This window comes from Cyprinodon tularosa, unplaced genomic scaffold, assembly GCF_016077235.1.
Source record: "Cyprinodon tularosa strain WSP-4 unplaced genomic scaffold, ASM1607723v1 ctg461, whole genome shotgun sequence".
Lineage (NCBI taxonomy): Eukaryota > Metazoa > Chordata > Actinopteri > Cyprinodontiformes > Cyprinodontidae > Cyprinodon > Cyprinodon tularosa.
Window position 1 is genome coordinate 126,904 of NW_024039187.1, and position 24,520 is coordinate 151,423.

The 24,520-nt window shown below is 41.7% G+C and overlaps 1 protein-coding gene across 1 annotated transcript in view; it reads right to left on the bottom strand.

Moving 5' to 3' along the window:
* Positions 1–4,724: 4,724 nt before the first annotated feature.
* The window catches only part of carmil2 (capping protein regulator and myosin 1 linker 2), an 81,364-nt gene continuing 61,568 nt past the window's right edge, over positions 4,725–24,520 (bottom strand). The window contains exons 33-41 of the mRNA XM_038301142.1: positions 21,703–22,537; positions 19,469–19,573; positions 18,056–18,092; positions 13,986–14,054; positions 12,247–12,476; positions 11,671–11,806; positions 5,730–5,819; positions 5,525–5,611; positions 4,725–5,439 (exon numbers count right to left, since the gene is read on the bottom strand). Coding sequence (XP_038157070.1) covers positions 4,997–5,439; positions 5,525–5,611; positions 5,730–5,819; positions 11,671–11,806; positions 12,247–12,476; positions 13,986–14,054; positions 18,056–18,092; positions 19,469–19,573; positions 21,703–22,537 — 2,032 coding nt within the window. The 3' untranslated portion in view covers positions 4,725–4,996. The remainder of the gene's footprint in view (positions 5,440–5,524; positions 5,612–5,729; positions 5,820–11,670; positions 11,807–12,246; positions 12,477–13,985; positions 14,055–18,055; positions 18,093–19,468; positions 19,574–21,702; positions 22,538–24,520) is intronic.

The following is a 24,520-nucleotide window of genomic DNA, read 5'->3' on the forward strand; positions in this document are numbered from 1 at the left end:
GCTAATTTACGTGATTCCACAGACGTCAACGCACTGTGCCAGTCGCAACTGATCTAACAAGCCGTAACCACTCTGCCTACCCTCAATAAAAATGGCACAGCACTGGTGAGTGGGATTTGGATGGACAACAGATTAAAACAATAAAGCACACTGACTATGGACTGGCTCCCCTCCATGTTGCTCTCCATTGTTTACTTTCCCGATTTCTGACACCAGCTCAGTAAATAAGATTCAGCCTAATGAATTTATTCCCTTCTAACTTTGCTCCCTGCCTACATTATTACAACTGGCTTCAAAGTGCAATAGGAGTTGTAGCATACATAACCATAGTATTACGTTTTAATTCCTTATTCAGAATGTTTCTTTTGCCAAATAAATGTGTCGTTTATAGCAGCAAAGTCAACAGAAAAGTTAAACAGACTTGTAAACTGGAAGCAACAAATACTAACAGGAATTTTAAATGGCACATTAGACTAAAAATTGAAAAGAAACAATTTCAACAAAACAAATAAGTTCATATTGGGATTATTTGTTCTGAATCTGTTGGTTGTAAACCGTAAAGCTCACATCTAAAGGGCTGTGTAAACTCCTGCAGCAGTGTGTCGCAGTTAGCTTGTCGCAGGTATGATGCAGATTTTTGATTTATGCCCAATTTTGAAGCGTGGTCTGCGCTGTAATTCCACGCCCACAACGCAAGAGGGCCAATCAGGAACTGGCTAGGATTGTGGGTGTCTATGGACATTTCTCAATCTGTGTACTTGTGCGTCCTTGTGTGCTTGTGAAACGTCATCAACCTAAGCCCTAGCACTTTTCCAATTAACAAGAAAAGCAGATGGAGAACGGATAAAATCCCCTGATGTTGTTCTGGCCCCTCCCTCTTTACCCAGCATGCATCAGAGAAGACTTGTCCATTCTTGAGACTGATAGCTGTCCCAGCATGCACTGTGGCAGCAGCAGCTTCCAGGTTAGCGCTCACAGAGCTCAGAATATTACGTTAAAAGTCATTTTCTGTTGCCATTGTTCAATAAAAGTAAGTTTTAAGATCATTTGAGTCGAGGATACTTTAAGCTTCACTATAGGGCTCATTTACCCATTTAATGCATAATTTTAACGGTAACTGGCGGAGCTCCGAGGCTAACAGCAGCCAGGGCTAACATTAGCCCATCCTGCAGCAGCCAGGGCTTACGTTAGCCCGTCTGCAGCAGCCAGGGCTAACGTTAGCCCGTCTGCAGAAGCCAGGGCTAACGTTAGCCCGTCTGCAGCAGCCATGGCTAACGTTAGCCCGTCTGCAGCAGCCATGGCTAACGTTAGCCCGTCTGCAGCAGCCAGGGCTAACGTTAGCCCGTCTGCAGCAGCCAGGGCTAACGTTAGCCCGTCTGCAGCAGCCAGGGCTAACGTTAGCCCGTCTGCAGCAGCCCTCTCTCTGCATAGCATATGTGTGAAGGACCGCTGGCTCTGATGGCAAGGTTTTGTTTTATTTTGCAAAATGTTCATTTGATTTGTGTTTATCTGACTGCGTTTATTATTATTCCCCCACTAAATGAAAAAAGGAATAATTTATTATTATCTAGAGACTAATAACAGGAGGTGAAATGCAGCTCCAGACTAGCTTTGAATGTGGTGATGTCATCAGTACGCTTCTGTTCCAATTGACCCAGATTTATTCTGCATGCTCCCGTTCTCCCAGAGTTCTCTTTCCTGGGTTCTTCTCAAGAACAGACTTGAATTGAGAAACGGCCCGTGTGACGGTTTAATGAGTTTGTTCCCAGTCTACAACCCCTCATCAAACGCCGGAACCAGTGCAACCAAAACTGCCTCTGTGGCTCTAGCTAAATATGTCTAGGTATAGCAGGATTGCAAATCAGGGATGTCTGCACTCATTGTGGTGTTCAGTTGTCTCACACTTGTTCATTTATACTTTTAATAAAGTCTGATTTTGGAAAGAGAAAATCATTTAATAATAAACTGCAGCACTGATTTTCTACAGAGAACTGGAAATATTTCTGCAATGAATTTTACTGCGCCATTGATCCATATTAGAAAGTAGTTCAGGGCCTGAGAATTTTCTAAATATTTATATCTTATAAATATATGCATCTAGATTTCAAACTTTAAGGAAAATAAAAACCATAGACATTATTTTATTAACATTTTTGTAGAGACTGTTTTTGTTTTAAAATAGCATAAAGATTTCTGGGGGTTCTTCCCAGCTGGAAAACTACTCTGTGTTTAAGCCTGCAGCAAATCTACAGTACTGATGGGTCACAATCACGAAGCCCTAAATTATTATTATTGACTGAGACAAAATTTTATAAATGTAAAAAGACACAATCCCCCCCAAAAAAGCAAGCTTTAAAGGAGGAGTCCGGTCAGCAAAGAATAATCAATGGATCATTATTTATGCCTAAAACTAATATGTTAGCGGTGATTTAATGAATTTAGTGTTAATGAGTAAAAAAATTAAAATACCGGTAATCATTTTCATTTCAATCACTGAGTCTGGGAGCGGCCATTTTTGCCCAAATATAGTAACTCCTCCCTCCTGCCGTCTTCCAGCAGTGACGTCACGGTGCGGTAAGCCTAGCGCCATTCTCCCCGCTTTACAAGCAGAATCAATGGGAACTACTAGACACATCTGCAATCAATTATTGAAGATTTCCAGAGGACTTCACCATTGAAATTCACCAGAGCTATAGTGAAACTGACAATGCCCACGTGCATGGCAGCTGGATTGTGGAATACATCCGGGAAAAGTGAAATAAAATAGTTATTTCACCTTTCTGATTCCTGATCCTCCACGGACGGGTTGGTCGTTGGATCGCCAACTTGAAGAGGGAGGATTTGCCATCGAACTTCTGGCCAGAGAAAAAACACGTAATATGTAGCCAACATTTGGAAGAAGAATGTTTTCAAGATGACTTGGATAATAGCGCGTTGTGACAAACACCAGATACAGCACTGGGACTTGATCAGCAGCCGATACCGCACCGTGACGTCACAAACCAGTAGGTGGCAGCAGTGTTCTTTGACAAACATGGATGCCTCCAGTAAAGCACATTCAAATGAAAGTTACTCTGAATTAAAAACACTGATCATTTATTGAACAGGATGGAATAATTTCATATTTAAAGAACTTTCAGAAGTTTGGATTCTGAATATGAGCGGACTTTTCATTTAAAAACATATTATTAAAAATTCTTTGAGAGTTACGTTGTTTTCTCTGATTTGACTTTTTAAAATATATATTTATATTTTTTAAATTTTTTTTCTTCAAATTTCTCTTTCTGATAGAGTTTTCTAAATCCATTCTTTTCAGATTGTGTTTTCCAGATCACATTCTCTTCACCTGTAAAACTGTTGCTAACATCCATCTGACCAATAGAAAGCCCGCCATCAGAAGTGAAAGGGACATTATCTGGAAAATTCAATTTCAAATAAATGAAATTTGCAAAACTGATTTGCAAATTTGTGTAAAAGCAGAGATTTGAGAAAAAAAAATTGAGAAAAAAAATCTTTTGATTACGTTTTTTTTTCGAGGTCTCATGTCTGGATTACATTTTCAAATTTTTACAAAACGTGTTTTTTTCTTCCTCTTTTTTTTTTTTTTTTTTTTTTTACAATGATATTGGAACAAAACTCAACCCATAAAAGAAAGGACTTTAGTTTGATAATTTAACCAATGAACTGCAGCTCATACAGCACTTTGCCCATTTTTTCAAGGCATTAAAACTACAAATCTGTAAATAAAACATAAACCTCAAGGTCACCATAAGCCTCTGAGTTTCCTTTAGCCCTGTATAAGCAGACAGTGTTTTTTGACATCATATGCTGAAGTTTTGAAACATAAATATGTCAAATGAGTCAAAAATCCATATTTCATGCTGATAAAAGTCAGGTTACAGAAAACCCAACGTTAGTGGTTAAAAACTGTGAGTTTGAAAACTAAGAAAGAAGACTAAAGTCTTTATTTAGAAGAGGAGCTGTCGTCACGGTCAGCAGACTGTAGCACATTTTAGCCGGCTGATGAACCAGCCAATAAGACCAACAGAAAGGATCCATCCCTCCAGCTGGAAAAAATGTTTTCACCCCCAGAAGTTGAAAAACGAGAGACAGACATCTGAGTGTCCTGATGTGGCCAAGCTCTTCCAGGACAGTATCCGTGTGCGCAGGATGGTCTCTGTGCTCCCAGGACGGTCTCTGGGCGCGTAGGACGGTCTTTGTACGTGCAGTACGATCTCTGTGCGTGCAGGACGGTCTCTGTGCGCGCAGGACGGTCTCTGGGCGCGCAGGACGGTCTCTGTGCGCGCAGGACGGTCTCTGGGCGCGCAGGACGGTCTCTGTGCGCACAGGACAGTCTCTGGGCGCGCAGGACGGTCTTTGTGCGCGCAAGATGGTCTCTGGGCGCGCAGGACAGTCTCTGTGTGCGCAGGACAGTTTTTGGGCACGTAGGACGGTCTCTGTGTGCGCAGTACGGTCTCTGTGCATGCAGGACGGTCTCTGGGCGCGCAGGACGGTCTCCGGGCGCGCAGGACGGTCTCTGTGCGTGCAGGACAGTCTTCGTGCGTGCAGGATGGTCTCTGGGCGCGCAGGACGGTCTCTGTGCGTGCAGGACAGTCTTCGTGCGCGCAGGACGGTCTCTGGTCGCGCAGGACGGTCTCTGGGTGCACAGGACAGTGTCTGTGCATGCAGGACGGTCTCCTTGCACGTAAGGTAGAGTGCAGGACAGTCTCTGTGCGTGCAGGACGGTCTTCGTGCACGCAGGATGGTCTCTGGGCGCGCAGGACGGTCTCTGTGTGCGCAGGACGGTATTTGGGCACGTGGGACGGTCTCTGGGTGCACAGGACGGTCTCTGGGTGCACAGGACAGTGTCTGTGCATGCAGGACGGTCTCCTTGCACGTAGGAAGGTCCCTGTGCGTGCAGGACAGTCTCTGTGCGTGCAGGACGGTCTCTGTGCGTGCAGGACGGTCTCTTGGAGTGCAGGACGGTCTCTGTGCGTCAGTCAAACAGACAGGCCTCGGTTCTGTGCTCGGCCGGCTCGCTGTGCGGTGGAGAAAGTCCTTTTCCTCTCCTCTGATCCGATGCCACAGAGCTGCTCTTCTTCTGGGAGGCGGGGCTTAGTTGAGCTAACTCTGGAGATTTAGGGCCAGCTAGCAGTGGGCTCGGGCTCTTTTCCTGCAGTGGTGAAGAAGCTGATAACTTGCTGGGGCTCTTGCTCTCAGACGTGAGGGTGACGGGGGACCTTCCCACCTTTCTGGGTGGATCAGGAGGTCTCTCCATGACAGGAAGCGTCTTGTCAGGTGAATTCCTCATTCTAGTAGCAGAGGAAGACTCTGCTGTGAAAAAGAGTTCCTTGTTGGTAGTTCCTCCAACTGTTGGTCCTCTCTCTGCCTTCTGTTCATCCATCTGGTTCTTCACCTGTTCTTTCTCCGACTGTTTCGCTGTGGAACAGATGAAGAAAGAACAGGTACACTAATTAGACCATTTAATAACAAAAAATGTTCAAATCATTTCCATCATCAATACTTTGTGCTTCATCTTCACTGCAGGACGGTAGATCCGGGCGATTACCCCGGTAACGGATGGGGGACCTCTGCAGTACAGCCTTGAGTTCTAAAAAAAAAAAAAGAAAAACTGAAAGCTAGTCGGTGTCACAATAACCTCAGGGTGTAAAACGATGAACAACAGCGTCAATATGGAACCCTAGACATGTGAAAACCTGGAGGTCTACCTTGTGTCATGGCCAATGCTTCCTCATGAACAGATATAGCTCTGCGTTGTGGGAGGGGCTTCAGGTGTTGCCGTAGTTTAGGAAGACTCTCTAAAAGAAGCAGAAAACAAAAGGCAAAACAATCAGACACACCACATACATAGGAATGTTCATCATGTGTTATATATATATATATATATATATATATATATATATATATATATATATATATATATATACATATATATATATATATATATATATATATATATAAATGTGCTGCCTGAAGTATTTTGGTCCTTCATCCAAATTATTGTAATTGGAATCAGGTCTTCCAATCACTTCCATTTAAACTCCGTTTCCATGTATGATTAATGCAACTATTCCTTATTTGTTCACATTAATTATGTTTGATAAAAATCCTTTCACTAAAATGTCATCAGAACGCGGATAATTTTAAGTGTGTCTCAGCCCCCCCTTCAGTGTCCACCATATTGGATCAGTCCATTTGCTGCACATGTTCAGAAAGGTCCAAACAGACAGCAGCAAACCATTTGAAAACAAACCATGCAAAGAGCAGTGTTGCCAACTTAGCGCTTTAGTCGCTATATTTAGCCACTTTTCAGACCCCTCTAGCACTTTGATTTCTAAAAAGCTCCTAGCGCCAAATCTAGAGACTTTTTTCTGCTACTGGAGACTTTGGAGACAACATCTAAAAGCAGCGAACTCTGCTCTCCAGAGCTAGTAGATTGGTAACCCCGCCTCCTGCTCTCCTCTATCTTGTCTGCTGTCATGATTCATGCAGCTATTATTTCATCCAAATGAAAAATGGAGAACAGATAAGCAGATCATGGCTTGTCTACAGTGAAAAGAAGGACTGGGTTATTTACTTTGGCCTTTTTGGAAACACAGGAAGGAGCAATCAGCTAAGTGAGCTTAGTGCTTGGAAAAAATATTTCATTCCTTTAGAGACAGCATGAAAAGTCAGCTGAGTACAAAACATAGAGAGGAAAACAAGAAGAAAAGGGACAAGAAGAGAGGGACAAAACCTAGAACAGATAATGGATGTCTATTCTATTAATATTTCTCTATCTGTATAATGGGTCTGTTTTATGTTTTTTCTTCTCAGCTCAGAGGGCCCCCTGTCTGTCTTTGCCTAGGGCCCCGAATTTCTTAAATCCGTCCCTGGGCTTATGTCAGCAGCTCAGTGAAGTCCATCCGGTGAGAGGATGCCATCTTTGCAGCAAATATAGTCAGGAAATTTCCACTGACCGTCAGCCGTATCATAAGAAAACCAAACGACAGCAACATCCAGGAAGTGTTAGGTCATGTACGCTGCTGGAGCGGGGTCACTGGATGCTGGAGCACGTAGAGGAAAGAGGTCACCATCTTTTTTCAGAGTCAATCACTACGCCTCTCCATGCTTCAAACCGCCTTCTGATCAGCTCCAGAACAGAGCTTCATGGAACGGGTTTCCATGGTGGAGCAGCTGCAGGCAAACATCAGAGTAATTGCAAAGCGTTGGAGGCAGTGGTGGAAAGGACGCTGTTCTCTGGAGGGATGAACCGTGCTTCTCCATCTGGGAACCTGATGGTTGCCAGGAGAACAGTACTCGTCTGACTGCGTTGTGCCAAGAGGGTGTTTTTCAGGAGCTGGGCTCCGCTCCTTTGTTCCAATGAGAAGAACTCTGAATGCTTCAGCAGACTTAAGAAATTTTGGACGACAGTTTGGATCTCCCTGCTGCACCTACTGTGGACCAGAGCACAAAGCAAGTCTGCTGTGGAGGAACCTGACTGACCTGCACAGAGTTCAGACCCATAGAGAAGCTTTAGGATGAATTCGAGCACAGACTGAGAGCCAGGCCTTCTGTCCAACATCAGGGTTTGAACTCACAAATGCACATCTGGAAAAATGCCTTAAAATTCCCAAAAAACACTCCTAGAGCTCATGGACAGCATTCCCAGAAGAGTTAAAGCTATTCTCCCTGCAAAGGGTGGACTGACGTTCAGGTGTTCTATCACTGAAGCTCATATGTGAGCAGGGCCGGTTCTAGCCCTTTGGTTGCCCTAGGCGAGATTGAGTTTTGAGCCCCCAACCCCCCCCCCCCCCCCCTCACTTTTGCCGTGCGAAATACCAGTACTGTTTTCAGCATCTGTTTAGTGCTTCATTGAGTTGTGTTTACAGTTCCACAAAGAGTGCTGTGCGGTGAATTGTGCCTACAGTTGTGCAAAGTGTGTGTTACAAAATTGCAAATTGAGTGCAAAGCAGTGTTTGTTCTTTTAGTTTTGTGAACTCAGTGAGTGGATTTGCTATAAGTATTAATAGTTTTAGAAATTGTGCTATAAGAATCAAGGTTGTGTTTAAGCATTCAGAAAAAACTGTAACTTAGCATGGAGTGATGCATAGACAAATACCAGAATAGGTTTCAGTACCTTTTCTTTTTTATTATTTTAAATAATTTATTACACACTCAAAGTTAGGACTGTGCAAAAACACTTTTAACCATCTGTAAGGACACTTAGGTAAAGTATAACTAAAAAACTGGATTGAATCATTGAATGAATTTATTTCAGACAATTAACAAATTTAACACACATTAAACAAATATTAAATAAATCAATTTCAGAAATTACCAAATAACAATAAAAAATAATAAATTTAAGAAATTCTTCAACCAAGGACTACATAAAAAAGTAATTGATAAACATTAAATTAAATTTTCTGTTCCAGTTCAATTAAATCGTTTGACAATAAATAGTAATGAGATAAGCAAAATTTTCCTCTAAATAAAATATATCAGGTATATTTACCCTGATTTCTGACATTGATTAGTGATTAAAGAAAGGATTAACCCTCTACAAACAAAAGTGCTTTTATGAATACTATTACAAAATTAAAAGTTTGAAGTTGTTGTTTTTTTTTTGTTCACATATTCTATGATGAACAGCCATAACTTCATATATTTTGATGATTATTTGTACATCCCTTTTGAATACTCAATGCAGATAATCACTACAAAATATTTTATTTATATTAGTATCTTCTACCCATTCTCAAGCTAATAATATAGCACATAATTCTGCTGCATATATACTGAGAAAAAATGATGTCAACATTAGGGATGGGGATCGTTAATATTTATTGATATCAATACCTTTATCGATACTCCTTATCGATCCGAGTCTTTATCGATACAACTATCGATACTTTTCTGTTATTTGGTGGAAAGACGATGCAACAAAATTTTTTTAACAGAACTGGTATTGCTTTTATTGCTTAACAAGTGAGCATAACAAAAACGTTTCTAGCCTTCAATAAACATGGCTAATGTAATAGGCCACTTCGAAATGACATAAAACTAACTACAATATATTTTCACAATTGTTGGTTAATGTATTGTCTACTGTCACTTTTCATCATGTTTTCAGTGATTAGGAAAATATTTAACAAATAAATAATTGTATTTTAAATTAAATGTAATTTTTAATAAATGTTGGCATCAGTAGTTTAATTATATATAGAGCAATATACAACTGTATTACTCATGTTTCTCGCCAAAACTAAATTTCCCGTTTTCTTTACGTTACACTTGAACGCATCATGATAACCTAATTGTCGTTTTACTGAGCCAATCTGAACACATCATCACGCAGCACGTCTGAAACTTTATTTACTTTTCAAGCTAACTAGCTTGTATGCTTCCGATTACAACACGGATTTCACAATTAATATTTTTAACTGACCGGACAAGCTACAAAGTCTGTGTGCGCTCACCAGTGGTACTCTGAGTGGATGATTAAGACGGGGCCGACCGCGGCGGCAGGAGGAGGAGTCTTTTCCGTTCAGCCATCCTCGAGTAGCGAGCTAAGTTAACTGCCAGACTTCACTTGTTTTACTTCTAATATCTGTTTGCTTACAATTTCATTCCAAAATATTGGTGTACATGCTGCAGTGATTGACGTCACGACTTCCGGGTTGGAGGGCGCTTGCAAAGTGATCAGAATCTTTTCCGATTTTCTCTTAAATGTGAAAAAAACAAAAAAAAAACGGTGGTATATTTATTTGTTCATATTTTGCTATTTATATATACGTAAGGTTAAGTCAAACTGACGGACGCTTCATAACCGGTTTAATTCGCTTTTTTTTCTAATTCTATGATTAATGGGAAGTAAGCCTAAGGGCGACGCTAAAGAGGGCGCCCCCAACACATTTGTCGCCCTAGGCAATTGCCTAGCTCGCCTATAGCAATCGCCGGCCCTGTATGTGAGTAAGGGCAGGTGAGTGAATACTTTTGGCAGTATGGTGTATATATAAGAAAAAACAGATGAAGGTGTCTATATAAGAGCCTGGGAGCATTCAGCAACTACACTTCCCCTCAAAACACTAATGCTTAATGAGCTCTGAACACATTCACATCCTCAGCACTCCACAGCTGAAGAAAAACAGACACAATGAGGCTCTAACACGCTTTAAACAAGCTGCTGAAATGCTGGGTCACTGGGTGAGAGCAAAGCATTCTGGGTAGGAAATCTGAGGATGAATTAATTGCACCTGCAATATACTCGCAATTTAGAAAAACGCAATTTTCAAAATGCAGAGGCTCTTAATTTTAGTCACTATACATTTAACAAGAGTAATGCTACGTTCAGACCGGGCGCAGGAGGAGCAGCAAAAACCCGCATGCTTCTTCATTTGGCGGCTGAAGCATCTTTGCTTCTCTAGCTGTGCGGTGGTAAAGTGGGTCTGATGCGAGTAGGGCGGAGCTACCCTATCCTTTCTTTGCCTGGAACAATGGCAGCTATATTTGCTGTGATCAGCAGGTAAAAAGTAGTTTGAATCTATGTTGAAGTGAGAAAGTCCTCCTGAAAACATGGTCTGTGCAGTCAGTTCATCCAGATTACCATCCTGCCTTCAAAGATTATTTCTCTGTGGGAGCCGCTCAGACCCCCACATACCGGCGGTGCGCTGTCACTGGGAATCCCCAGCAGCAGCTGCCTCAGGCCCGCTCGCCTCTTGGGGTTTTTCCTCTACTGTTGGTTGCGGCTGGAAGTAGATGTTAGCGTTTTTCAGGTCTGTGCTACAAACTGAAGGCACCAGGATAATAAAAGCGAACATATTCTGCCGGCAGGTTTCTACATTTTAAGTTAATTTAGTTGTTAATAAACTGTTTCAGAGGAGTGATCATAGCGCTCTGCATCAGCAGTGCTGTGTCTGACTCCCTGTCAGCTCCCAGATCAGCTTCTCTCATTCAATGTTTCCAACTCCAGTAGCTGCTGCTTCTGAAGCGCCTCAGAAGTTCATGAGTCGCTGCTTCTGCTGCTCTAGATGCTGCAGGACCTTTTGCTGCGCCTTGATGCGCGTCAACCATTGACTTTGCATTGAAACCTGCTTCCTCTGCTGCTTGTGGTCTGAATGTAGCATGAGACACTAAATTCCTCCCTCCAAGCCTCTAGGTGGCAGTAATATGATTAAAGTGGGGATGCTGTCGTGCAGAAGGGAACAGAGAGTTGCAGCTAGCACCTAGATCTTTGCATTATAGTAGAAGTAAGAACTTTTTCTTGCAGATGTTACAGTAAAGTCCTGCAGCTCTGGATTCTGGAGAAGCAGGCTTTCAAGGAAAAACAAAAACCTTCCACATGGTTTACCTAGTGCAAAGGAAAATCACAATAAAATTACAATATTGTTTGAAAATAATCACAATTTGGATTTTTGGCTAAATTGTTCAGCCCGATTTCCAAGCAACACGGCAGTCATTGACTTGGATCCACTTCAACACTTTTAGGGATAAACCTGCAGATCAGATCCGTGTGACTAGTTCCTCCAATCAGAAAATGTTTCCCCCAGAGCAAATGTTTGGATTTCCTCTCATGATCCAAAGCCTTAGTAAGATATTTACTTCACCTTTTTTCTTTTGACATTTTTAAAGCTAGTTTTCTGCTCTGTAAATGCTTCTAGATCATACCATCAGTGACTGACTGTGCTTTCTCGCTGCGATCTGGAGCAGCATCACCTCTCCAAGGTCTTGGAGCTGAAGGACGGAGCTCTTTCCTGGGAGACAGACGGAGGGTTTCACCCTGTGCACCATCCTGGCTGCCGTTCTACAGGGGAGGAATGCATTTAGACTGTGCACTGCAAAAGCAATCTAGAAATATGTCAACATTTCTTAAATTAAGTTTATTTACTCTTTATTTAAGCAGGTAAATAAGATGATCTGCAAATGGAATGAGTATTTTTACTCTTAAAATAAGGTAATTAGACCATATGCACTTGAAATAAGACAATGCAGTTGTGTTTTCTTATTTTAAATGTAAAATGCCTTGTTCCATCGGGAAAGTGTCTCACTACACTCCTTAATTCAACAAAAAATGCATTTATTTTAAGAAAAAAAAAGATTTCAAATTTTTCCAGTGTTAGATAAGAACACCAAACATGATAACGGTAAACTTTCTAAGACATGAATGTCTTAGAAAGGGGTGGGGCGTTGTTCTAACAGCTGTTCTATCCATGTAGGGAAATGAAATGAGCAGTTCTGACTCACCTGCTGTGTGGTTTCCATTGGCCTGCCATCCTGTTGCTGGATTTGTTCTGATGAGCTGCTGAGGGCAGGAGCAGAGGAGGGACGAGCAGCTGGGATGGGTGGGGGAGGTTTGACTGCTAGAGAAGGTCTGGCTGGAGGGGGGGCCACCAGGCGCTCAGGAAGGGCGGGCTTTGGGTAGAGCAGAACCGGCCGGTTGGGGTCTTGTAACCTCAGAGGATGCCTGGGCTCAGCTTTAAACCAAAGAGTGAAAGAAAGCGTGAGCTAAAGAATGGATTAATGGATTTTTTTTAAATCTGCGGATCCATCAGAAACACTGAACTCCAACCAGAGGTTACAGACGTACTCAGCCTGGCTGCAATATATCTACAACTATTTAATACAGGAGAAACAGACACGGGTTTCTACATTCTGTTTGTTCTACATGGAGCAGGAGAACCAGCCGCTTCTCTGCTCAGTCTGTCATCCAGCCTCTTTTTTTATATTTATTAGTCTTTTTGGCAGACAGATAAACATACAAATCAATGAAATCAAGAACTACATAAATATACATCAGTTCTCACTGGAAAAAATCCAAATCTAGATAAGTCATTTTTTCTTCAAATAAGTGCATTTGTTCTTGAATTTAGGAGGTAAAAGAGACATTTTGCCAAAGGAACAAAAAATATACATTTAAAATAAGAAAACACAATTGCATTGTCTTATTCCAAGTAAGTATGATCTAATTATCCTATTTTAAGAGTAAAATTATTCATTCCATTGGCAAACTATCTCATTTACCAACTCAAATTAAGGGTAAATACACTAAATTGAATACATTTTTACTTATTTCTAGATTGTTTTTGAGTATATCAACACAGGAAAAACGATCTAGAAATGGGTAAAAATGTATTCAATTTAGTGTATTTACCCTTAATTTGAGTAGGTAAATGAGATGATTTGCCAATGGAATGGGTATTTTTAGTCTTAAAATAAGATATTTAGATAAAATGCACTTGAAATAAGACAATGCAATTGTGTTTTCCTGATTTTGAATGTAAATTGTCTTGTTCCATTGGCAAAATGTTTCTTTAACCTTCTCAATTCAAGAACAAATCCACTTTTTTAAAGAAAAAATGACTTGTCTAGATTTAGATTTTTTTCAATGAAGGAAACAAAAATACACAAACCAAAATGAAAAGAAAACGAAAAACAACAAAAAAAGAAAAAACAAAATCAAACCAAAGACAAAAAAGTGCCTATCTTATACCGTATATCAAACCTTGGTTCAGGATTATCACATACATCACATTTATCCCGTCATACTTTCCAAATAATTTCAAAAATACCCCCAAACCTGATTAAACAGAACTCCTCTCCCTCTACTACTGAAGGTTAGCCTCTCATATGAGGCCGTCAGCTCTGTCCGTTCCTTAAAACAGCAGATATCAGCTGATTTCTAGTGCCTCAGTATTATCCTACATCCAATTAAGGTTACTGATCGTATCCAAAGCCTCTGTCTTCCAGATAGACTAATGTTCTCTGGTAACACACCCAAAATACACAAGGCAAATGAAGTTGAAATAGATCATTTAAGAGAGTTATCATTTCATCCAGGTTATTATTTATAGAGAATTTGACATGAAAAACTAGAGCAGAACAAAGAGCTTCACCAAGGAGAAAAATAAGAGGAAGAAAGAATAAAGTGTAAATCTGGGTTAGTTTGGTTTGTTTCTGCAAACCGGAAACAAACTGCATCCTACCTGATGAGGTTGACATCGTTCGGGACTTGATGTCTTTGGGAGGTAGTTCAGGTTTGTTCAGGATAGCACCTTAGGGATGGAAACAGAAGACGATATAAGCTAACCCCAGATATGATGCTCAGAAATGACACCTTTCATCTCAATCTGCAGCTGCCACAGCTCAACACTGCAAAAATGAAAATTTAAAAAGTAGTTTCTTCTTAAAATAAGTGCATTTTTTCTTGAATTGAGGAGGTAAGTGAGACACTTTCCCAATGGAACGAGACAATTTACATTTAAAATAAGAAAAAAACAATTGCATTGTCTTATTTCAAATTAATATTATCTAACTATTTATTTTAAGAGTAAAAATACTCATTCCATTGGAAAATCTTCTTATTAAACGGCTCAAATTAAGGGTAAATACACTTAATTTAAGACCTTTTTACTTATTTATATATTGTTTTTTCAGTACAGAAACCTCGATACAAGAAATAAAAAACTTCACTTGTGTGTCACGGTTCTCCACTTATGGCACTTTGAGTTTTTAGTTCTCATTTATCAGTGTTGTTGATCTTTGGTTTATTTTCCATTACATTCAGTCTTTAGTTGCTCTCTGTCGCCCTCTTGTGTTTGTTTCCTTTCCCTTGGCTTCCTTCTAGTTAGTTCTATCCAAACCTGCTCCATATTCACCTAATTAGTCCATCCTTTGTTCTGTTCCCTTTATCGACACAACACCTCTGCAGTCACTCAGTGCTGGTTCCTCGTTGATTGTTAGTTGCTTTCTCATCTCTGGCTCCCCATGTGAGTTTTTCCTGATGCTTTCTTCTTTTTCAGTTCTTTGTATTTTGCATTTTTGGACATTAGTTTTCTTATTAAATAAACAAGAACTCCTCTCTGCTTCACTCATCTTTGAATTTGGGTCCTCAAGCAACCTCACCCCCTTGTTGACATTCTGCACATCATGCACATGTTTTTAATTTCCACTCATCTGCCCGAACACCGACTGATGGAGTGGAATGAATTATTAGATGCTCTAAAAGAATGACAGTCTACAAAAAAGGAATCAGGAGATGGAGAGGTGAGATGTGTGTGGAAATATTATTGGGATTTAATGCAACATACGGGTAGATCAAAACGAGAACTTTGTGGTTAAGCTGGCAAGAGGGAAAAGCTTCTTATAGAAGTGTTCAAAGGAAAGAGCACTTAGCAACGATGCTGGTTATGTGGCCCTAATAGCACATCCCTCCGAGTGAGACTGCATTACAGTGCGCAGAGGTTAGAACTGCTTTCAGATCTGTAGAACCTAACGGGAACTGAGCCGATCAGGTCCATCCAATCGCTAACGGGCCTGCAGTTTTCAGCCAGGGGACTCCAAAGTGGCACATTCAGTCAACTCCTGCAACCGACGCCCCGTAATGTTGAAACCAGGTTTTCTATAAATGTCTATTAGACTGCAGATTTTTTCTAGTTTAAAGGAAGCGGCACAGCAGAATGCATCATATTAAACCTATAAACATTGATAGCTTTGAAAGGCTCTGATGAGACGAGTGAAGCGGGACCTCACCACTCATCATCAAAGTCAAAACCTGACATTCATGAGGGACAAAATTCCTCTTCTTTAAATGTATTTGCCGTATTCCTTTGAGATATTCTTAGAATCTTGATTTTAATTGTTGCTATCTCAGATAAATTCTATTCAGTTTATTTCTATAGCTCCAATTCACATCATGTCATCTCAGGTCACTTTCCAGTTCACCAGATCATCCAGTCAGATTGATTCAACGTTTTCTATCTAAGGAAAACCAGCTGATTGCGTCGACTCATTGACTCTTCAGCAATCCCTCACACTAAGCATGCTTGTAGCGACAGTTGAGAGGAAAAACTCCCTTTGAACAGGAAGAAACCTCCAGCAGAACCAGGCTCAGTGTGAGCGGCCATCTGCTGAGGCCCACTGGGGTTCAAGGAGACAGAAGCAGACATAGAAAAAGAAGCATAGATACAAAAGGCAACTGTCAACCAGCTCCACAGGCGGCCCTGTCCAGGAAACACACAGCCAGGCAGATGAGCTCCGAGCCAGCGAGCAAAAAGTTGAGACGGTTGATAGCTGTGCCTCTCCTCTGATGGTGTTTTTATCAACAATGACATGTTCAGCTATTTGGCAGATTTCTTATGGGTTTTATATTAAAACACCCCAATGCCCTATAAGCTGTGACTTGTCTTCTTGTTTTTCTTATCCGCAATGAGCTCTCAGTGAAAATGGACAGAGGTAAGGGGTACCACTAGGGGCAGTACTGAGCCTCATGGCTCGGCGCTTCGTCTTCCTCATGGTGGGGCCCATTTATTTAGATTTGGTCTGATGAAACTAAAGATTATTTACCAGAACTAAAGCTTTTCTCTAAACTGGATTTTCAGTTGTAACAGCCTGGAGGTCATGTTAATGTCCAACCAAAATTAAACCCCAGAGAATCATTGGATAGAGGTAAAGTTTAGGGTGATGGTAAAGAGGTCCAACCTGGGATGTTGGAGCTAATCCCCAAGGAGGGTCAGTCAAAATATGACCTGAAATGTGTAAACAAAGGCTCACAGAAAAGTTTAACTGCTGTGATGTCCAAGTTTTTTTCTCGATTAATGAGAAGGTGATGAACGGCTTTTAGTTTAACAATATTTCATTAATTATTTGTTGCTAAATTGTTGCCCCTCTAACATCACTTTGGTATAATTTCCCATCAGGAAATAGAACTGCTAGTGGTTTGAATAGTTGAGCTCAGCTCTATGATCACCACATTCCTAATATTGTGGTATTAATACCTGACTGAATACAGACAGCTTTGGAGAGAGGTGAAAGGCCTTGGCAGTGGAAGTGATCTGGTTTGCTTGTTAGGAGCCGGCACCAGAGTGCAGAGGCATCATTACAAGATGAATAGATATTGTTATTAAGAGCATTTGGCTTTTAGACATAGCAGTGAGCTTCGATCAGTGCAGACAAACATAAAAAGCCTCAAAGAGCCATTAGACAACATTACAAGCACTTGACAGGGGAAGAGAGGGACTGGGTCATGGAGGTGGGTGAGGCCAAATGTTTTTATCTCCAAAGAGCCCATAGAAGAAATGCAAATGCGATGATCATATCTCTCCCATCCTGGCTTCTCTTCATTGGCTTCCTGTTAAATCCAGAATAGAATTTAAAATCCTCATTCTCACATATAAAGCCTTAAATGGCCAAGCTCCATCTGATATCAGAGATCTGATTGTTCCTTATGTTCCTAACAGAGCACTTCGCTCTCAATCTGCAGGTTTACTAGTGGTTCCTAGAATTTCTAAAAGTAGAATGTGAGGCAGATCTTTTAGTTATCAGGCTCCTCTCCTGTGGAACCAACTACCAGTTTTAGTACGTGAGGCAGACGCCCTGTCTACTTTTAAGGCTAGGCTTAAAACTTTCCTTTTTGATAAAGCTTATAGTTAGAGTGGCTCAGGTTATCCTGAGCTATCTCTATAGTTATGCTGATATAGGCTTAGACTGCTGGAGGACATAGGGACCCCTTTTCATCATTCTCTTCATGTTAGTTCAATCCCTACCTTTATGTGCTCTCTTTCATCCCTATTGACATGAAAACTGGCTCAGAGCTTGTTTGCTTAACTGTTTATTTCCTGAGCAGAACCACCGGAGGAGCTATTGCACCGTTACCCATTATAACCTACAAAGCTTCCCCAGTGGGCCTTAGGTGAAGGCTGCTCCCAATGCAACTGGTTGTGTTTCTATTGGAGGTTTTTTCCTGTTTAAAGGGAGTCTCTCCTCTCCACTGAGGCTGCTGTAGAGTCAACCTACTGTCTCTACCTGCTCATTCAGGAGAAAAGAATCCTGCAAAGTCAATGACTGGAGGCAATCAGCTGGTTTCCTTAGATAGAAAACTTTAAACCAATCTGACAATGATTTGAAGATCTGATTAATTTGTCTCTGGAAAGTGCATTGAGATTAATATAAATACAGAGAACCTTGAACAAGTTGAGCATTTTCACAGAGATGAAAGAAGCTGCTGATTTATAGTCCATAGTGAGTTTTAAAGGGTTGTAGAGATGCTCAAACTTACCTTCAGAGGTGGCTTTTCTCAGTTCCTCATCTTTATTCTGTAAAAAACACCATAAAAAAACATTAACATACAAAATTTTAACACTGCAACTATTGTATATATATGATAACTGCTAAAAATGATTAAGACAAAGTTTTAGGCAAATCATTGCTTTTCCACTGTATAGCTCCAGGAGCTGATCAAGGATCCCCCCCCCCCCCCCCCCCCCCCTGCTGTGCAAATAGCTTAAATCATTAAGTATTATAAAGTAGTATAAAGCCATTAAGAACCAGAAATTTTATCAATTGGGATTAAAAGTTATCACTCATCACACAGAATTAGGGTGATGACTTTATTTCAATGCATTGTGTGAAACTAACAGCTATTCTCCATAAAAACGAAAAAATACCTTTATATCAGTTACATTTTATTTCAGTGAAATTATGATTTGAAATTATTGTGGATAAAGGAAAAAAAAACTCTCCAGTACGTTCCTAGATCTGATCTTTTCATGACAGTTTGAACAACTCAGATCTAAGTCTTTCCAATGCGACCCAGGCCACCGGGCTCTGTGGTCCTGATCCAATACGATGTTTAACCAGCTGTGACTCCATACTGGAGAAATATCAGCTGTGCTGCTGATATTGCTCAACTCCTTTGTTTCTAGATGTTGGAGCTTGGCCTGTTTCTCAGTGTAGTCCTGTTTCTCCGACTGTGACTAACTGGATGTGCTCTCTTCATCCTCTGACATGGGAGCTGGCTCGGAGCTCGTCTGCCTGGCTGTGTGTTTCCTGGACGGGGCCGCCTGTGGAGCTGGTTGGCAGTTGCCTTTTGTATATATGCTTCTTTTTCTATGTCTGCTTCTGTCTCCTTGAACCCCAGTGGGCCTCAGCAGATGGCCGCTCACACTGAGCCTGGTTCTGCTGGAGGTTTCTTCCTGTTCAAAGGGAGTTTTTCCTCTCCACTGTCACTACAAGCATGCTTAGTGTGAGGGATTACTGAAGAGTCAATGAGTCGATGCAATCAGCTGGTTTTCCTTAGATAGAAAATTTTGAATCAATCTGACTGGATGATCTGGTGAACTGGAAAGTGACCTGAGATGACATGATGAGAATTGGAGCTACAAAAATAAACTGGATTGAAATGAGCAGATTGTGTTTTTAAGGTTGGAAATGATCGCTAGATGAGCTCCATCAGTACCATCCATGTTTACTTTCGTAATCACAGAGCACACTGGCTTGTGATGTTTTTGCTTCAGCTACTGCGCATGCAGGACACTCAAACAGTCCGAGAGCAGTTCACACAGGAGATCGCACATACATTTGGAAATTTGAACAGTAACGGAAAAAAAAAATTGGATTTCACAAAAAAATCGGAATTGAGCATTAAGGCCTGCAGTGTGACCGTAGCCTAACACACCCCTGTCCTGTTTACCTGGCACATCTTGGTATCAGCAGGTGGAGTTTTGGTCACTCCCATTCTGTGCAGCATCACCTGAAGCCTCTGTTCAAAGCCAGGCGTGCTCTCAGATGCATGTTTCTGAAAAACAGGGAGCACAGAGGTCTTAATAGTGTCAATGCTCTCAACCATCACATGTAAAGCATAACAAACCTGCATTTTACAGCTGAACTGTCTCTATGATTAAGAACAGGAACAACATTTAAATTACTAGGGGTGTGGGGAAAAGATTAATTTGCAGATAAATCGTGATTTTTGGGTGTCCGATTTTATATCCATTTTATTATTTTTAAGTTCCTAATATCTATTTTTTATTTTATTTTGTTTAAACTAAACAATTTACCTAAAAGGATGAGGGGAAGATGGGCCACCTCTGAACCTCCACTCTGGCAGATGGAGCTGTGGTTTTGCTTTTGCACCTTTAGTTGGGGCAGTCACTGTGGAAGACCGGGACTGACTCAAACCCCAAAAAACATGGATACCAAAATAAATAAATGATCTATGTCTTCTCTTGAAAATATACAGCACTTGCTTTTTTTTGCTTCTTTGCACTCACAGACCCAACACATGTGGTAGGTCTTGGCAGGGGGGGCCATGTGAACCACATCTACAAAAAGCATTGACGATATCTGCCTGTCCCCAAACCAGACATCCTGCCCATGGCTGCACCTAGAAATTTTTTACAAATCCATAAATGCTGGTGGTCAATGATGAGGTCCCGGGGTTTCTGGTTCCCCTCACAGGTAAGCCAGCCGGAGGACAAACCAGTGACAAGAGGTAACTCCCCGAGTGGGCCCGCCATGTGCAGGGCGAACCATGAGGGATTGGGTCGCAGTCAGATGCCTCAGGGACCTGATCAACGGACACTTAAACCAGCTCAACCAATATTTCTATTAAAGTATATCTTAATAATGATGGGCAACGGCCCCAGCGAGACCCTAATGGAGTTAGCGGGAGAAGATGGATGGATTTACTGAATAATGGATGTTTCTAGGCATACAAGGAAAGTTCAACTAGTAAGTGGTTTAAAAGACAGATAAAAGGTTGAATTATAGCTGTGTTTCTTCTTAAAATTAAATCAAAAGTTGAATGTTTCTACACCTAACTTGGTAGCATTAAAAAAGAAAAAGTGTTTGCTGCCAAGCCAGCTTTTAAATGAATATACTGACATTTTTTATTAACCATTGATCTAACATATTTCTTTCATCTAAAAGAAACACTTCCCAATAACCTTTGCATTGTTGTACAACATAAAAAAAACTAAACAAAAGTATGAATTTTATGTAGCAACCTACCCTTTGGGACATGATAGATAAAACTAAGCTTTACTAGTGAATTTACATGAAACATATTCAAAATTGTACCCCTTTCCCACTGGCCTAAAAACCAGTTTAAACCCAGGAACAATCGGCTTTAGTGGCAGAGGGAACAGCTCACTGATGCTTGTCTACCAGGGTCAAATGACTCAGCAAAACGGCGAGTTGTTTGCGCCTCAGCTCTGATCGGCATGCTGTGGGAACACCAGAGCTAAATTATGATATACCATTGACCGTAACGTACGGACGTCAACACACCGCGCCAGTCGCTACTGATCTAAGAAGCAGAAACAACTCTGTTTATATTCGATAAACAGGGAGCAGCTCTTGTGAGAGGGATTCAGACAGATAATACAACCAATAAAGCACAGCGACTACGCCCTGGCTTCCTTCCATGTTGCTCTCCATTGTTTACTTTCCTGATTTGTTGCAATGGTGACATCATCAAGGCTAACCCAGTATGACAGTGTCACATGAGTGGATAGACCAGCTTCTATTGCCAGTGGGAAGGGAGCCAGATGCCGGTTGTTAGTGGGTCGACCCATGTTCGGAAAACACACGTTAACCTGCTATTTTCAGCGGGAAAGAGGCTTTGGTGAGACTGTCTAAACATTTTAGCCAACTAGCCTTAAACCAAACATTTCCATTTGTGAGGATACATGAAGTTTTCAGAATACACAAACACTTACAGGCACACATAAAGCTATATGGTTGGGAAAAATAACACATAGTTTGATTAAAAACCTTCCATAATGTTAGCATACAATCAAACCCCATTTTTACAACTTAACCTTTTCTTTTACCAATGTTTGGAGTTTTTTGTAAATGTAAATAATCTTTTTAAGCTACATAACATACATGACATTGGTGTCTGTGTTTTCTTGTCAGACTGACCTTATTGGGTGTATTATCTTTGTCCTCCGCTTCTATCCCTGTCAGCAGGATGAGACTCTGGCTCTTATTTTCTCTCAGTCTTTTGGTCACCCTCAGTCTCCTTTCCCCACATGACGGATCCCCTGGTTGCCTCTCTGGCACCGCCGGTGTTGTAAAGATGGCAGGAGTTGGGCTGAGGCGTGGTGGTGGTACAGGAGCTGCTGCTTCTTCCAGTTCAGCTACCACAGCTGTGGTGAGTCCAGGGCTTGTTGCGACGGTGGGGTAGGGGGGAGTCGTCCCGCTCGATTGTGTTGTGCTTAATGATTCAGCCGGGGGTACTGTTTCCCTCACAACGTCGGCAAGATGGCAGCCGGGGGCGACAGTTCCTTCTGTAGTAGTGGCATCATTACAAATGTTAGCATCCTCCTCTGACACCTTCCACCTCTCCTTCTCCCTTTCCCTATCTCTGTCCCTGTCTTTGGTCTCCCGAAGGGGTCGAATGAGATCTGCGATGGAGGACCTTTTGACCTTGACCACCTCAGATCCTTGTCCTCCATCCCCACCGCCTGTCTTGGCAGATCGGCCTGCTCGAGCTCTCTTGAAGACGAAGAAATCACCAAACTTTTTCTTTATATTTTTTGTAGGAATTGCGGAGGTGGTGGAACTAGTGGTGGAGGGAAAGGTGGTGGATGAGGGAAGGGAGTGAACATCAAGGGATGGAAAGGAAGTGTCAGTAGATGTAGCAGAGGGAGAGGTGATGGTGGTGGTAGATAAAGTAATATCAGATGGAGAGGGAAGAGGGGTGGTGCTTGATTCTGGGACTTGGGTAGAGTTTGACTCCTCCCATCGACCTTTTCTGCAGTGGGGAGACAGCAGAAAGAGCAACAGAAGAAAGACACTCAGTACTACAACTACTGGTTCAAGACCTAAGTCACATGCTCCACTCAGGTTCACAAAATTAACATTCATGCAGATGGCAGACAAAGTAAAATCAACTCTCAGGGATCCAGATTTCTTTGTCCCAGTAGAGGCAAAGCTTGCAGTAGGTCCTACTTCTTTGGTCAGATGCAAACAGCAGGTGGCCATTTGAACTCATTAGTCCAGGGGTGGCCAAATCCAGTTCCTTGGGGCCGCTATCTTGAACCTTTAAATTTGTTGTTAGACTTGGTCAAACTCTCCTGAATCAAATGGCTGAATTACCTCCTTGGTGTGTTTTCAGTTTCTGCAGTTCTATTAATCATCTAATTACTTGAATCAGGTGTGTTGGACCAAGGAAAAAAGTTGCAGGATAGCGGCCCCTGGGGAACCGGTATCACCCTCTACTGCATTGGTCATTGCTGGTGGTGTCGAGTGGAAAGACTTTAAATCTATTTACTGTCTCAAAAGAAACCAACCCTACATAAACGCAGCAAGTACACACAAATGAAAGCACTACATACTACATATAGGTACAATATAACAATGTGTCGATATTCCAACTAGTTTATGTTCAGAGATCCATAAAGGAATCAGGTGGGAGTGCTATCCTTTGATTTTTTAGCTCGACTGACCCTAACTGATGACTGGTTAAAGAAAAATTTCACCCTTCAGTGAATATACAATACAGAAACTTGACCACATTAAGACGTAAACAGCCTTTGGTGTCGATGATGTTGAAGAACGGAGACTTAAACCTAGCGGCATCTTGGAGGTTTTTCAAGCTTTTGTCAGAGCTAATGAACGGATGGCTGCATTATAATCCAGCTGTGGTAGAGTTAACGATGCATCTTAAAGCAGCACTAGGTAACATTTTTACCTTAATGTATCCTCCTCTAAGTCATTGTGATGGTAGTTTAAATGCTGAGACAATTGAGAGGTCTGTCATCTCCCTCTACTGTCTTCATACCACTGACTGAGTCTCGCGGCTCTATTCTTTAGGCTGCCATGTACCGCCAAGAGCCATACGCCCCTCATGATCCCCCACAGCCACTACCTTTTAGACATTTCATCATGATATGTGTCTTCCAGCTGCTTTAGAGGGAGCTACAGCACTGGGAGGGACCCTCAAATATTGCTTAGTGCTGCTTCAAAATTTCCAGCGAGCAGGCCTTTGGGAATTAATTCTGGGTCTCGGTTCTACAGTCTGGTTGGCCACCTCAACTTTGTAAACGCTAATTCAGGAGAATTAATCCCGTAAACATTTTGTCTTTGAAAAGAGTAAAATCCTGTTTCACAGTGATGGCATGATGTCTCCTCTGCACCTAACATAAAGACTTAAGTTGAACTGTGAAGGCCTGGTTATCCTCCAGCAGCAGTGTGTCGCAGTGAGCTTGTCGCAGATATTTTTGATTTATGCCCAATATTGAAGTGTGGTCTGCGCTATGTTATTCCACGCCACAACGCCAGTGGACCAATCAGGAACTAGCTGTGGGTCTAGATACGGCCGAGGCAGTGAGGAAGTGGGGGCAAGTTTGTCCGACAACGAGGGTAATGAGGGCCAAAAAGAATGGGGATCCAGGAGGAAAAAGGGTCCCAGAGTTCTCATGCACCTCGCTCTTCTAGCTGGTACATCTTCATCAGTAATTTTCCACAATGGCGGTCATACAAACAAAAAAAGCCGGTAAGGAACCAAACAGGAAATACGCATAGTGTAGAGCGGATATAGATCTGACCAATCAGAGGCCTCCTGTCTGCGGTCAGCTACAAATTTGGGGAAGTACACCAGAGTGTCTGCGGAAGGGGCGGGGCATATCTGCATTAACTGCGACACACGCAGACGACCTGGTTTCTGAGTATAAATATATAAAAAATATAAATTAGAAAAGGGTGTCAAGCCAGACCAAGCCAGGGTCCGGCCCCA